Source organism: Dryobates pubescens, chromosome 3, assembly GCF_014839835.1.
Source record: "Dryobates pubescens isolate bDryPub1 chromosome 3, bDryPub1.pri, whole genome shotgun sequence".
NCBI lineage: Eukaryota > Metazoa > Chordata > Aves > Piciformes > Picidae > Dryobates > Dryobates pubescens.
In genome coordinates this window covers 13,915,693-13,931,140 of record NC_071614.1, presented here as the reverse complement: position 1 = coordinate 13,931,140, position 15,448 = coordinate 13,915,693, and the positions used below count along the sequence as shown (strand labels likewise).

General features: G+C 47.8%; 1 protein-coding gene across 3 annotated transcripts in view; it reads right to left on the bottom strand.

The window, feature by feature from the left end:
- Nucleotides 1-15,448, bottom strand: part of ROCK1 (Rho associated coiled-coil containing protein kinase 1) — a 100,429-nt gene that overhangs the window by 31,789 nt on the left and 53,192 nt on the right. For 2 of the 3 annotated variants that reach the window (XR_008463167.1, XM_054179684.1), the window contains exons 11-20: nucleotides 14,823-14,889; nucleotides 10,541-10,629; nucleotides 8,411-8,459; nucleotides 7,139-7,274; nucleotides 6,687-6,778; nucleotides 6,138-6,384; nucleotides 5,223-5,329; nucleotides 3,980-4,130; nucleotides 2,037-2,197; nucleotides 984-1,168 (exon numbers count right to left, since the gene is read on the bottom strand). Coding sequence is in view for 2 of the 3 variants with exons in the window: in XM_054179684.1 (XP_054035659.1) it covers nucleotides 984-1,168; nucleotides 2,037-2,197; nucleotides 3,980-4,130; nucleotides 5,223-5,329; nucleotides 6,138-6,384; nucleotides 6,687-6,778; nucleotides 7,139-7,274; nucleotides 8,411-8,459; nucleotides 10,541-10,629; nucleotides 14,823-14,889 (1,284 nt within the window). In the remaining variant the exon portion in view is untranslated. The remainder of the gene's footprint in view (nucleotides 1-983; nucleotides 1,169-2,036; nucleotides 2,198-3,979; nucleotides 4,131-5,222; nucleotides 5,330-6,137; nucleotides 6,385-6,686; nucleotides 6,779-7,138; nucleotides 7,275-8,410; nucleotides 8,460-10,540; nucleotides 10,630-14,822; nucleotides 14,890-15,448) is intronic. The other variant, XM_054179685.1, reaches the window with a different exon arrangement.

Below are 15,448 nucleotides of genomic sequence, written 5' to 3'. Positions count from 1 at the left end.
AGCAACTAACCCACAGCACCAAGCACCCTGTCAAGTCTTCTCCTAAAAACCTCCAGTGATGGCGACTCCACCACCTCCCCAGGCAGCCCATTCCAATGTGCAATCACTCTTTCTGTATAGAACTTTTTTCTAACATCCAGCCTGAACCTCCCCTGGCGCAGCCTGAGACTGTGTCCTCTTGTTCTGGTACTGCTTGCCTGGGAGAAGAGACCAACATCTGTCTGTCTACAACCTCCCTTCAGATAGTTGTAGAGAGTAATAAGGTCACCCCTGAGTCTCCTCTTCTCCAGGCTAAGCAACCCCAGCTCCCTCAGCCTCTCCTCGTAGGGCTTATGTTCCAAACCCCTCACCAACTTTGTTGCTCTTCTCTGGACTCGTTCCAGCAAGTCAACCTCCTTCCTAAACTGAGGGGCCCAGAACTGGACACAGTACTCGAGGTGCGGCCTAACCAGTGCAGTGTACAGGGGCAGAATGACCTCCCTGCTCCTGCTGGCCACACTGTTCCTGATGCAGGCCAGAATTTTGAAAGAGTAAATGGAGAAATATTAAGTTAGCTGGAGGAGGAGCATAAGACAGAATCCAAATCAACAAAAATGTCTTCAGTCAGCTTGCAAAATGCTAAGCAAAAGAACCAGGTGGTTAAAGCAGGCAAAAAAAACCCCAAAGCTATTGACTCCTGTGTAGTAAAACTAAAAGCAGCACACAACTGAAGAAGCAGCATCACAAAAATCCATCCATAAAGAAGTCAATTAAAAGTGGTGTATTTGTAGGTATGCCTTGACATAGAATGAGGAGCCAAGAACTGCTCTGCATTGTAGCTCATAACAGCCTACCTACAGAAATCATTACCTGTAGCTAAAAATGTTCCTTCAGTTTAGGCAAATCTGCCTAGCACCAGGACCCTGCCTCACTCACAGGAACAGACGAAGCACTTCATGTATAACCCAGCCACTTTTTCCACTCTGCTCCAGATTTGGACTTACTTAGCAAGCTGAGCCAACTCAAACTCCAGCAATCTCTTTGCTTCCAGCAGTGTGTTGATTTCCTGTTTCAGCTGCTTCTCAGAGCCCTTCAGGTTATCTGCCTCAAAAGCCTGTGCCTTCAGTTCGCTCTGCGCCAGGATCCGCTTGCTGGTCTCCTGCTCCAGCTGCAGGGTCAGGTTCCTCACCTACAGCAGAAATGCTTCGGTTCAGAGGTGTTTGCTGATCCACCAACTGCAGCTGGCTGCAAGTGCTCCATGTATGGATCATTTTATGTCAAACACCACAGCTGAGATGCTAAAGCTCCAAACACCCCAATGCAGAAAGCTGCTTCCTCCACAGACAGCACTGCAGGGACACTGTGGAGGATCACTCCCTGCGCGTAGCTGCTCTGGAAACACCAAATGGCTTTTGTCTTATGCAAAAGGCAGCAATGGGAGAAACCCAAACTGCCTGCTGCAAGGCCCTGAAAACTTCTCTGTGGGTTTTAGATGATAAAAACTTCTCACCCTAATAGAAACTGCAGCCTACCAGCCAGATTTACACAAAAAGGCTGCCATAACCCCCAACCCCAGACTGACTCTCCAGGGTGCCACTAACCCCCACCCCAGACTGACTCCCTTGGCTGCCATTAACCCCCCACCCCCCCCCAAGACTGACTCCCTAGGCTGCCATAACCCCCACCCCCAGACTGACACCCTAGGGTGCCACAACCCCCACCCCAGAGTGAGGCTCACACTATTGTTGTGAGTCCCTGGGTTTCATATTCAATATTCTAATTGCATTTCCTTGACCAAAAGCTTTTCTGGAGTCAGAAGTGCAAAGCACCCAAAGCAATCAGGACACAGAGCCACATTCAGTAGCAGGTTTCTACTTTCAGTAAAGGAAAGAAAAAACTGCATTACACTCAACTGAGGCATCCAAGAGCAAAAACTCTCACACCCTCAGAAAGGAGCTAAGGCCAGTGTGGTTGGATTTCATTTTCTATTTCCCAGGGAGCTGTTCTTTTTCTCCTTTTTCTATATGAAAACTGTTAGCAATGAACATTTCACTTACTTCATCTTCCAGTCTCTCCTTTTGCTCCAGAAGGTGCTCCAGTTTCTGCTGGGATTGCTTCAGGTCAAAGTCCAGCATGGAACACTGCTTTTCAGCTTGAACTATTTGATTCTCTGCCTTTTCTCTTGCTGCCCTTTCTTCCTTTACTTTTTTTTCCATTTCTAAACAATATTATGTACAGAAAATTAAACCAAACAAAAATGACTATGTAGCAAGAAGGCTTTCATGAACACGGCTGTAACCATCCTCATCAGACCCTTTGGGGCAGCTGCTTCAGTTCTTCAGCTGTTAGCTGCCCTGATCACTGATCTCCACAAAGAGAATTGCAATTTGCATCCAAAGCACTGGAAGATTAGCATGACAACTGACAGATAAGCAGTGAAGGAGACAGAACGTGCAGCTTCTTGACGCAATCGTTATGAAGTAATGGCAAAGCCTCCTTGCCATGAGTAGACAGCAGAGTGAAAGCAGAGAGATGCTGCCACTTGCTCTAGCTTTTGGAGAAGCTACCAACTACATAATTAGGTGCTGATAACCTCACAAAGAATCACAGAACACATTCAGCTGGAAGAGAGCTCCAAGCTCATCCAGTCCAACCCTCCACCCAGCACTGCAGGGTCAACACCAGACCATGTCCTTAAGCCCCAGGGCCACAGCTGCTGCAACACCCCCAGGGATGGGGACTCCAGCACTGCCCTGGGCAGCCTCTTCCAATGGCTGAGATCCCTTCCAGGGCAGAAATAGTTCCTGAGCTCCAGCCTGAGCCTCCCCTGGGGCAGCTTGGAACCATTGCCTCTGCTCCTGTCCCTTGCCACCAAGGAGCAGAGGCTGTCCCCTCCTCACTCCAACCTCCCTTCAGAGAGCTGCAGAGAGCAATGAGGTCTCCCTCAGCCTCCTCTTCTCCAGCCTGAACACCCCCAGCTCCCTCAGCTCTCCTCTAGCCCAGGGGCTCCAGGCCCTTCTCCAGCCTTGCTGCCCTGCTCTGGACAGGCTCCAGCCCCTCAATGTCCTTCCTGGAGTGAGGGCCCAGAGTTGAGCACAGCACTCGAGGTGTGGCCTCCCCAGTGCTGAGCACAGAGGGATGGTCACCTCCTGTCCAAGCTGCCCACCCTGCTTCTGACACAAGCCAGGATGCCATTGGCTTTCTTGGCCACCTGGGCACTGCTGGCTCCTGGTCAGTGGCTGCCAACCAACACCCCCAGGTCCCTCTCCAAGCTGCAGCTTTCCACCTACACATCCCCAAGTCCTGTAGCTCCCCATGGGGTTGTGGTGACCCAGGTGCAGGACCTGGCCTTTGGCCTTGTTGAACTTCATCCAATGAGCCTTGGCCATGGCTCTCACCTGTCCAGATCCTGCTGTAAAGTTCCCTACCCTCTAGCAGCTGGACACAGCCACCCAGCTTGGTGCCATCTGCAGATTTACTGAGGGTGCCTCAATGCCCTCATCCAGATCATTAATGAAGACATTAAAGAGGACAGGCCCAGAAAACTTGACACATTCAATTAAGATATCAAGACAGCTTTCATTCATGGACTCATACCCATAAAAGACACTTTAGCCTCACACAGCTCCAGGGCACCACTACTTTCAATGCAGTTACATAGGATGAATGCTCCCATGAATGAATGCTCTCTTGATGCTGGTTAGCATTAGCCACAACTCCCAAGACTCAACAGCATTTGAGGAACCAAGGCAGGCTGTGACTTGCAACTGTAGTAAGAAACTCAAAACATTAGCAAAGAAGTTTGTATGGCATCAGCACCACAGCAGGAAAAGGAACTGACAACCTGCAGCTGTCCTGTTGGCAGACCTCAAAGTGCTTTTTCTTTACACAAAGATGAACCACTGGTATGAGCACTCAGTTGGAAGGTGATGTGTTTTAATAATCCCCAGTCACAATACCCTTTCATTCTGTATTTACCTGCAACTTGCAGGACACTTACCACACATTGCCACTGATCTGGCCTCCTCCAGGGACTGATGTTTGTCTGTTAACCGAGCTTTGGTCACTTTGTGCTCGTTCACTTCCTGCTCTAAGCGGTCTTGTAACGATTTGAGTTTGTAGTTCAGATCTATCTCTAAATTATTCTTTTCCTAAAGATAAGGGAAAAAAAGTAACCAGATTTCTAATTTGTGTAACATTCTTCTTGACTCTTAACTCTTTGTTTTGGAGGAATTATCAGTGTTGCTTTCCATGCTTGATAAAGGATGGCAGCAGCCAGAAACTGTACTCGGTGCTCTGCAGGAAACTTCATTCTCTTTTTTCAGTAGCTTATTAAAACCTAAGGATTATGGAAACTTCTCAAAGGATCATGGAAGCTTCTCAGATTAAGTAATTAGTAGTCACCTAAACTGGAAGCATACAACTACTCCACTGACAACACTAGAGCATGGTGGAATCTGCTTTCTTGTCACTGGGTGCCATTCTGCTTTGTTGCTGGACTCCCCAGCCAGGTTACCTCACTAAACAAGACCAGAAGGAGAGCTTGGGAAGATAAGGCCTTGCCTTTGGATGGGTGCTTCACACCACACTAAATGAGAATGGGAACTGTTCACACCTCCCCTCACAACAAAGCCTTCCTGGTCTGTTGGGACAGACCACAACAGCACAGCTGTTACCTGACCTCCAAAGACCCAGTTCACTATGGAGTCTGGCTGGAACAGAAAGGGTGCAGCCTTTCCTTTTACTCTGCCTTACTTGTTCCTCCATTTTAGGGCAGGGATCAGAGCTGTTGGGGAAGCAAGCCGCTACCATTCTTTAGGAAGGAAGGAAAGAAGGAAGGAAACAATTTGAAATGGTTCAGCTCCAAAGCTGAGCAAAAGCTCTCACACCAATCCAGCCAAATTAACATCTAACAGAAGCAGAAATAGAAATGTCAGGGTTGAAAAAAGTTCCATTCACAGATTTTCAGGAGAAAAGTCTCTGCTGTGATAGTGAGGCAGGCAGAACAAACATGATTTGCTACTGGCAGAAGGTTTGGATCCTTGAATCAGTGACAGTGAAGGACAAACACGAATTTTATGCCCAAAGCTACAGGTAAGAAGCACCTGAGGCCCTGTGAGACTTAGCACCCTGATGAGATTTAGCTGAGCACTGCTCAGTTAATCATTTAACACAAGACTGACTCAGAGCAGGATCAATAAACTCTGACAAAGAGCATCAGCCTCAGCATCAGTGCACCATACCTTTTCTGAGTGATTCAGCAAATCCTGTGCTTGTTTTCTTTCTGCTTCCACCCTCTCCAGGTTGTTTTTAATGTTTTTCACTTCTTCTTGCAAAGTGGTGATCCTCACTGCCAGAAGTCAAAGGCCACTCAGTGTCAGTTACTCAATTTGGATCAATCAGCTTTTCAACCATGACTGACTTCTGGGCCCCTGCCATACTGACAGCTTGGTATTGATCAGTCTCCTTTGCATGTCTGAGCTCTCCAGCCAGCCTTTGTGCAAGCCATGATCAACACAAACAGCAGCCACATGCAGAACTTGGTGCCTCCCTCCCACCACTTGCCATAGCTAAGACCCAAAGTTTCTTCCACTCATCTCAGCTCTGCTGTGCTATGCAACAAGCTTCTCTTCTGCTGGTAACTACACCAGCATGGGGCTAAGGCATGCTCCAGGGAAAGCCAGTCTGAAATGGATCCTCAGGCACCAATACCATACGGACTCACCTATGACTGGTGCTCTGCCATGGACAGACCTATTCCCTGTCCCCCACAGCAGCTACCACAAGATCCTGTGTGGCTTCAGAAGTTTATATCAAACACCAAGCAGAATCACAGAACGTTCTGAATCACTGTTCTGTCTCCCCAGACACCGGAGACAGTCCTCTACCACCCATCAGCTTTTCAGGTTTTTGTAGCACTGGATTCAGCCTTTCAGTCAGGGCAGCCCCACTGCAGCATTCCCCACTCTGACTCTGATATTCTCCCTCCCAGGAGGTGCTCAGACACTATCAGCAAGCAAGATCCAATCTGAAGAACCTGTCCTAGGAAGGCACCCTTGGTTTGTAGTCTGGCTTTCCTCCCTCTTTGCTCTGTGCTGTATTTAATCAAGCAGGGTCACCACAGCTCTTTTGGTAAAGGTAAACTGTAGAAGACTTACCCTGCAGCTCTCCAATCATTTCAGATCCATGGCTTCTGTCCCTTCGTTCTGACTCCAAAGCTGCTTGCAGTTGGTAATAATCTTTCTCCACCTGCAGCTTTGTGCTTTCTAGAACTCTGCACCTTTCCTGCAGTTCTCTGTTGAGTGATTCTATCTGGCTCAATGACTTGCTCATTTCTGTGTTACCCTTTCTCAGCCTTGCTGCAGTATCCGATTCTGTCCTCAGCAAATCGTTTGCTTCTTCAAGCTGTTTAAAACAAAACAGATTCCCAAGGGTAAAAATCACTGGGACCAGCTTTGATCTGTTTGAATCATAGAATCACAGAATGCTCTGTGTTGGAAGAGGCCTCCAAAGCTCATCCAGTCCAATCCCTCTGCAGTCAGCAGGGACATCCTCCACTGGATCAGGTTGCCCAGAGCCCTGTCCAGCCTCACCTTGAATATCTCCAGGGATGGGCCCCAACCACCCCCCTGGGCAGCCTATGAGGCTGCTCAACACTACTTTTCACATCTAAGAAATGCTGAAGACAAAGAAGAGAAGAACCATACTTGTTTTTGTAGCTGTGCTATCTTCTCATTTGTGATCTGTGAATGCTGACTGATTTTTTTCAGGTCTTCCATCTGATCTTTTAGTGTGGACACTAGAGAGAAATGACATCAGTAACACGTTAGATTTGGTTAGGTTTGGTTTTGTCTTCACCCAAACACACTCAAAGTAAGAGGTCTCTTGGTGACTTGTGGCTTCTCCTATATATTTTAGGCCAAGGTCCAAGCTTGGTGAACACCACCACACACTGCAGAGAACAGAGTTTGAAATCAAGGCTAAAATATTGTGTTCCTATAAAACTAAACTCAACATTTGTGTCCATTATTTGGTAAGATCCTGTGGTGGTTTGGCCACAGATCCCTTTAAGTACAGCACCTCAGATACTGCAGCAGTAAGTGATTGCCCAGCACACCTCATGCACCCAGCCAGAGGCAGTGTCTGGCCAGCAGGGTACCTTCGTTTTCCACGTTCCGTCTCTTCTCGCTCTCTTGCTCTATCTTCCTTTGGTACTCGTTTATCTTGTGCTGCAGCACCATCTTCTCCTTCTCAATCTGAGACACTGTTGACTCCAAGTTCTTTCTCTGATTTCCCTACAATTCAAAGCATTTTAAGGAATGATTCATACATTGTATAGAACACCAGGTTGGAAGGGGCCTCATCTGGTCCAACCTCTCAGGGTACGGAGTTGATACGAGTTGGGCCAGCATCCTGAACCAGTATCTCTGCAACTAATTAATCAAGGAAATGAATGCTTTCCAATTAATGAGTTTCTGGCTTCCCTGAAAAGGTTTTCTGGCTTTCTTACTTTCTACCTGACCAACTTATGAAATTACTAGAAAAGTTATCATTCATGTCATTAGATGTAAGTATTCATATTATTGTGAGGGCTTGTGGTAGCTTGAGGCTGGGCTGCCTTTAAGAAACCACAAAGCTGCAGACCTCCAGGAGGTTGAGTGTCCAGGGGGTAGACCAGGAAATATTCCTGTAAGTCCTGCATTCCTGCAAAACTGGCTGCAGTCGCTCTTCTTCCCTTTTCCCTGTTGCCCCTTGAAGAGGAGGCCTGGAGTCATGGCTATGCTGCCAACTAGGCCTGGAGCAGCTGAGCTGGGGCCTGGAGCTGCCAAGCTGAATTTTAGCTGTGTCACAATGGTGTGGTATGGAGGGTAGAGAGGACATGAAGGTATGGGTTGGTTGGCCTGGTTTAAAGGGAGGTTTGTGTGAAGCTTTGGCTCACTGAGCTTCTGTGTTAAGACCAGACTATGGATTTTGGTGTATTTCATATGCTTTGTAGTGTTGTTGTTGTGTATAGTTGTGAATAACATTTCCATTTAAACTTTCCAACCCACCCAACCCTTTGTGTGAGTGGTTTTCTTTCAGCCCTTTGGGAAGAGGCAAAAGAGCAAATCTGTCTTGCTCTGAGCTGAGATAGGGCTCAATAGCACATCCCCTGCACACTGAATTCTGGATTAACCATTCTGATAAACTCCAGAGAAGCTGTAAGAGCAAGGCTAAGTACAGAAGTCAACATGAGCTGTAGAAGGAAAAGGTTTTAAATGTGTGCAAATAAAAATGCATCTCCCAGTGCTACACATAGAACTGGGATGGCTTGCTCTCAGATTTGAGCTTGGAAGGATTTTGTTAGTCAGAGAAGAAATCTCTTCAATAATGAAAGCCCTATCCATATTCTTTACCCAAATAAGAAGGCTTCAGTAAGGAAAAATATTACCTCTTCATCCAGTTCTTTCATTATCTTGTCTAGCTTGATGTTTGAAGATCTAAAACCAAACCAAAATCATTTCAGTCATGTTTGAGAAGGGCACCTTACACTCAGTGGGTTTCTGGTGAAATGTGACAGTCACTGAAGTGAGTATCTGTATTTTGCCTAATGCTGTGGGTAACAAACATCTGAAATTGAAGAGAATCCTAATCAGTGTAAACAACCTCTAAAATGTATTTTTGCTGCAGATTCTATGCAAAAATTAGGTGACCATTTTCTCAGCTTGTAACTGTGTGTGGCTGAGAGAGCTGGGGCTGTTCTGCCTGGAGAAGAGAAGGCTCCAGGGAGACCTGAAGGGCACCTACAGGAAGGCTGGGGAAGGACTGTTCAGAGGGCTTGAAGTGATACCACAAGGGGCAATGGTTTGAAAGTGGAGCAGGGCAGATTTAGGTTGGCATCAGGAGGAGGTTCTGCACAATGAGAGTGGTGAGATACTGGAACAGGTTGTCCAGGGATGTTGTTGGGGCCCCATCCCTGGAGACATTTCATGATCAGACTTGATGGGGCCCTGGACAGCCTGACCTGGTTGGAGGTGTCCCTGATGACGGCAGGGGGTTGGACAAGGTGAGCTTTGAGGGTCCCTTCCAAGCTGATGCAATCTGTGACCGTGAGAATTGCTAAAACTTCCTCCAGTTGTGGACCTTCCAAATACCTACAATGGTTCATTAATTCCACACCAGACTGCTCCTCACTGTGGACAGAGATAGCTGAGTACTGTTTGAAAGTGCCTCTGTTGATGCAATGCATTAGAACAGAGCACTGCAGAGTGAGGCTGTGCACAGTGACACCTCAGGCAGCCCCTGTGACACCACTGCATGTCTGTAGCTAGCTCTCCAGGCCACAGACAGGCCACACAGTGCTACCTGCCAGGCACAGCAAGCAGCAGTCCCTGCAGCACGTCCTGCCTGCCAACAGCAGTAAGCACTGTCAGTGTCAGAGAACACTGCTGTCCTCAGCCAAGGGCAGCAGGGCTGCAGAGAGGCAGTCACAGAGCATCTTTCAAGCAGTGTATGTCCTGCTTGTGGGAAGCAAGCAGGTGTGAGCAGTGAAGCTGGGTTTAAGTCAGCAGCAATGTCACCCTCTCTGAATTCCCACCAGAACACTTTGGCTACCACTTCCCACACAAGCAGCTCATGAAGCTCTATTCTGTGGTCCTCATTCACAAGACTAGATTCTTCCCATCACCTACCCCCAGTGGTGCTGTCCCCATCACCTACCCGCAAGGCTTGTTCCTGGCTTTATTTAGGCCTTCAAAAGAAGACTTCAAAAGGAGAGGCTAACTAAAGGGGAACTGAATTTGTATGAATCTGAGTTAAAAATTCTGATTTTCATTCAAAAAACAGCATTGAAGGGGTTGGGTTGGAAGGGACCCCAAAGGTCATCTAGTTCCTCTAGCCCAGGTTGCTCAAGGCCTCATCCAGCCTGGCCTTGGACACCTCCAGAGAGGGGGCAGCCACAACCTCCTGGGGCAACCTGTTCCAGTGTCTCCCTACCCTCCTGTTTGTCTCCAAGTGCAGCTGCAGGAATTAGCACATTCTGATGCAGCCACTTCTTCAACACTACAGGGACAAGATTTTAGAAGGCAAATGGTTGTTCTTATCTATCAGGCACCAGGAGGGAAAAAAACTCGAGGAATGTGGTTTCCCAACAGTTTCGGTGTAGTGAGAACTCATCTCAAGAATGACTATATACAAAATAGACATATGGCATATGCTGGATTATATGCACACATACACATGGGTATGTGTATACACACACACATACACACACATATATAAAGCTTTTTTAAAGTCAGCAGGCTCATTCTGTACCTGTGTTCAATAAAAGATGTGAATCCAGAGCTACTGGCTGAACTCCCCCACTCAGGTGCTCAGGAAGGGGTCACCTGAGTGCCAGTGTAAACACAATGTGTTCCTCATACTCTATCCAAGAAGATAATGTAAATATTGTTTTTAAATGACTTAAACCTCTGCCTGGACCCCTCCTGGAGAACTCCAGAAGTATTGTTGGTGCTGCTCAGGTAGTGTGAAGGGTGGGATGTGTCTAACTGATGTAAACAACAACAGTTCAAAGTCTCACCTGCACTTCTGCTCCATCTCATCTTTCAACTGCATTTCATTATGTAGTTGTTCTTCCAACTCATAGATCATCTTCTGCATATTTTCCAGCTACAAATAGAGTTTTGTACATGAAAGAACATGCATTAGATTTGAAAACTTCAACAAATGTGCCAGAACATTCAGTGCTGCCTCTGTGCTACCACAGCTTAGTCACACTAGAGTTTGCTACATTCACACTGGGGTTCTACCTGAGCACTATGGGATCCCAACCCAAACCATCTGAAGACTTTTATTGCAAGAAGCAACTTCAGTATTGCTCAGTTCTGTCATCTGCACACACAGCACATCAGAGGGTTCGGAATAGCTCTGACAGAAGGCAGACCTTAGAGCTGTGTTTCAGTGTCTGAAGGGGAGCTACAGGCAGGCTGGGGAGGGACTGTTCAGAAGGGCCTGTGGGGATGGGGTGAGGGACAATGGTTTGAAACTGGAGCAGGGGAGATTTAGGTTGGACATCAGGAGGAAGTTCTCCACAATGAGGATGGTGAGACACTGGATACAGGGATGTGTCTGAGGCCTTATCCCTGGAGATATCCAAGATCAGACTTGATGTAGCCTTGGGCACCCTGCTCTAGCTGGAGGTGTCCCTGTGACTGCAGGGGCATTGGACAAGATGACCTTTGAGGGTCCCTTCCAACCCAAAGCAATCTGTGACTCTGAAAAATCCACAGGGCTAAGTCAAATCCTCCTTGGGTTAAGTATCTCCAGAATCAGACAAAAGCTATGAGTGCAAAGCATTTCAACTAGTCTCAAACTGCTTTTTTCCAGCAGGAGCCAGCACATGTGTTTGGTGAAGCATCTTCAGGCTCTCACAAAGGTCAGGGAGCAGAACCAGAAACACCAGAAGAAGCAGTGCAGGGATCAGGATCCTCTGGAACCTTCACAGGTGGTACAGAAAAACTAATGCTCAGAAACCTTGAAACTGGGGGGAGTTGGGTCAGTATAAAATGGGGGGGTTGGGTCAGTGTAAGCTGGGGGGGGTGTGGCAGTATAAACTGGGGGGACAGGTCAGTGTAAACTGGGGGGTTTGGGGCAGTATAAACTGGGGGGGTTGGGGCAGTATAAACTGGGGGGGGATGGGGCAGTATAAACTCAGGGGGTTGGTTGACTGGTTGGTTACTTGTTTTATCACCAGCAGCTAAATGTTACCACCAGGAGTTTCTCTTCTGGGCAGTTTCCAGCCAAGCCTGCAGCACATCATGGGGCTGGTGTGACCCAAGTGCAGGATCCAGCATGGTCACCTCTCTATTCTACACATGCACCACTACCTACCACAGAGCCTCAAGAGCACAAGGAGGCACCAGAAGGAGTAACTCCTCAGCACTACACAACAGCTATGACACAGACCATAACAGCACAGGGATGTGACAGTGCCAAAAACCACAGACATCACCTCTAAATCTAAACTCTGAGGGAAAAAGAAGGAGGACCAGTACCCATCACATTCATCTCCTTACTCTGAACCACTTAGAAATAAGAGGCAGGAACAGTTAGAGGCCAGCTCTCACTTCAGTAAAAGGGGGCCAGAGCTACTGCACAAAAAGAAAGGAGGAAGGGGATTCAAGATCACTGCTGCTGCATTTCCTGGTTACTCATTTTAGAGCCCCACTAGGCAGGCTGCATAGGGGCAGTACTGGGTCCAGCCTTGTTCAATATATTCATCAGCAGCCTGGATGGAGGGACAGGATGGATGCTCATCCAGTTTGCTGGTGACACAGAACTGGGAGGAGTGGCTAACACCCCTCGGGCTGTGCTGCCATCCAGAGTGACCTGAACAGGCTGGAATTAAGCAGAGTTGGACCTCATGAAGTTCAACAAGGGCAAGTGTAGACTCTTGCCCCTGGGGAGGAACAACCCCCTGCAGCAGTACAGGTGAGGGGGAACCTGCTGGGAAGCAGCTCTGGGGAGAAAGATCTGGAAGTGCTGGTGGACAAGTTCCCCATGAGCCAGCAGAGTGCCCTCATGGCCAGGAAGACCAATGGGGTGCATGAAGAAATCTGTGGCCAGCAGGCCAAGAGAACTACTGGAGAGGGCCACAAAGATGCTGAGGTGCCTGGAGCATCTCTCTGATGAGGAGAGGCTGAGAGGCCTGGGGCTGTTTAGCCTGAGAGGGGATCTGATCAGTGCTTAGCAAGAGCTAAGGGATGAAGGTCATGAGGATGGTGTTGGGAATATTGAGTGGTGCCCAGTGATAGGACAAGGGGCAATGGGCACAGACTAGACCACAGGAGGTTTCACTTGAACTTAAGGAGAAAAGTCTTTGTTGTGAGGGTGCCAGAGCAGGCTGCCCAGAGAGGTCATGGAGTCTCCTTCCCTGGTGACTTCCAAAATCTGCCTGGACATGTTCCTGTGTGACCTGATGTAGGTGAATCTGCATTAGCAGGGAGTTGGAGGGGGTGATCTCCAGGAGTCCCTTCCAACTGCCCCCATTCTGTGAGTCTGTGCCATGAAATGGATGAGGAACAGGATCAGAAAGCCCTCTGATAATGAGGTACATTTCTACACTGACTCCTGCTAGTTTGGTCCTCTGTTGCCTCCTCTTTCTGTCTCTGGATGCTCCTACAGTGCTGCACTCTGATTTTATTAGCAGGAGACAACAAGTTGACAGAGAATCTGCTGGCAGCAGACTAAGTAACACCTTCAGAAAACCCTGAGATACAGTGGAGTCAGTATAAAAGCATTTATCATCTTTGAAGTTGTTCTCAGCTATCATTCTGAGTAGGAGGTAGGAGAGGAAGGCTATGGAAAAGTGTTCCTACAGCAGAGAAGCCAAGGAAAATCCCTCAGGAGCTGCCATGCTGGTCTGTTTTCATCACCACAGCATAGAGTGTCTGGTTTTGCACCCTGAGCAATGAAGGGAACCAAGGACCCAGTCAACAGAATCTGCACTCACTTCTTCCTTCCTGTCTGAAGTGTTTCCAGGTGGTTCTGGTAGTGCTAAACCAAGGTAAAGAATCAAACCTTTACAGAGGTTTGAAGTTAGGGCAAAGGATTCTGAATTCCACTGGTGCCCACCTTCCTGGGCTGGTTCTGTGAGGTTTTGCCCACTTGCAAAACACAATGAATTTCCTGGAAATTTCTGGCCCTGGGTCCCTCCCAGAGGATATTCAGCCCCAGGACAACACACAGACAGAGCAAGCAGCATCTTATGTTCTACTTCCAGAGCTAATTAATTTGCTAACCATGTGTCAACATTACCGTGGTCATTGCAGCATGGAATGAAAGAGAAACAGCTGAGAAAGAACAGTGGAGGAAAAATATCTCACAGTAAAGACAGAATCACTTAAACCACTCAAATCCTTCCAGAGCTTCACCTCCCAAAACTGGCAAAATCACAAGACACTCAAATACAGCTGGCAACAGGGACAGGAGCCTTGAGGGTTAACTCCATGCAGGTGCCTGTGTCCCACCACTTGTGCCAAGGCCATCCAGTCCCTCTCTTCAAAGCCAAGCAAAGGCCAGCACACAGCTTCAGGGGTTTGCAAATATTTGCAAGGCTGGCTTTGCTTTTATTTTTCACTGTCTCAACAGCCACATGCCCATGAGGAAAAGAAAGTTAATGGAACACATCAATATAGAGAAAGAAATCAAAGCACTTCCACCTTTAATGACTTCAGTTAGCCCAATAAAGCAATAACCAATCCCCCTGCCCTTGGCAGCTGCTCTCTGGGTAACACCATAGACCACCAAAGCCTTATCATTGCAAGTTGAAGAGAGAAGGGAATGTGCCTAGGTGTCTGCTGCTCTTCTACTCTAACCCCAAACCAGCTAAGACAGTAAATCAGTCACATTCCCAGCAGTTGTGGGGGCAGCTGGGAAGGGGCAGAGCACCCAGGCTGGTTATGTGATCTGTCACCTCCCACTCAGTTCACAGCAGAACAGCCCCAGGTTGCTGCAAACCCACAGCTGCCATCACACTCAGGTGCTGATTCCAGGGCTGCCACATAGCCAGCACACACTGGGGTCATTATGGCCCTCCAAAACCACTGTCCAAACACTGTGGTATTTCTGAAGATGCCAGCTGTGAATGCAGCTGCACAGAGCATGCACTTCCTGCTGCTCTACCCCAGCCCAGGACAGCCAGCGCTATGCAGAGAGCTGCAACTCTGCTTTTCCAACAATCACCATCAACACTTTCCATCTTGATTACCCATATTCCAAGAACTGAAATACTTTTTCAGATGCAGAACTCAAGCAATTTACTCCCATCCTCCCACAAAGCAGAGAGGAGCAGTGAGCCATACCACACTCTTCTCCACACCGCAGCCTGTCCTGTTGTCGTTGGAGTTCTCTGCAGAGACACCTAAATACCTGCAACAACAGGGGAAGGGCTGCTTAGAAGAAAGGCCATGAAAAAACAGAAGACAATCACCATAAAGCACAACCTCCATGGTTTTTTGCTCCAAAATGTGGACAACCAAATACTGCTATGAATTATTGATTACACTTACAGCTTCGAGTGCATTTAATTGGCAGCCTCACAACATTTATTGCAAAGAGTGAAGCAGAAAACTGCAGTAGAAGAGAAGCAGCAAAAAGGACTTCTGCCAAATCCTAATTCAATCAGTTTGTTTTAATAACCATTTTTTAAAAAATCATCTCTGTTTGCCATGGTTACAACACTCTCCTAAATATTTACTCGGGCACTTATGCCACAAGCAGCAGCAACCAAGCGAAGTCTTGCAGAGGTTGTGTAACTTCCACCCAGGTTACCAAGAGCTCCACACGCAGCAGGCTTGCCCTGGAGGCAGCCTTCTCACTCTGGGTCAATGTTTTCTAAAAGCACCCCAGCCCTGTCTGTGTCCTGCCTCCCACAAGGCAGGGGAATAAAGGCCAAAATCCCTGTGGCGTTTGAACGGCTGCGCTCAGC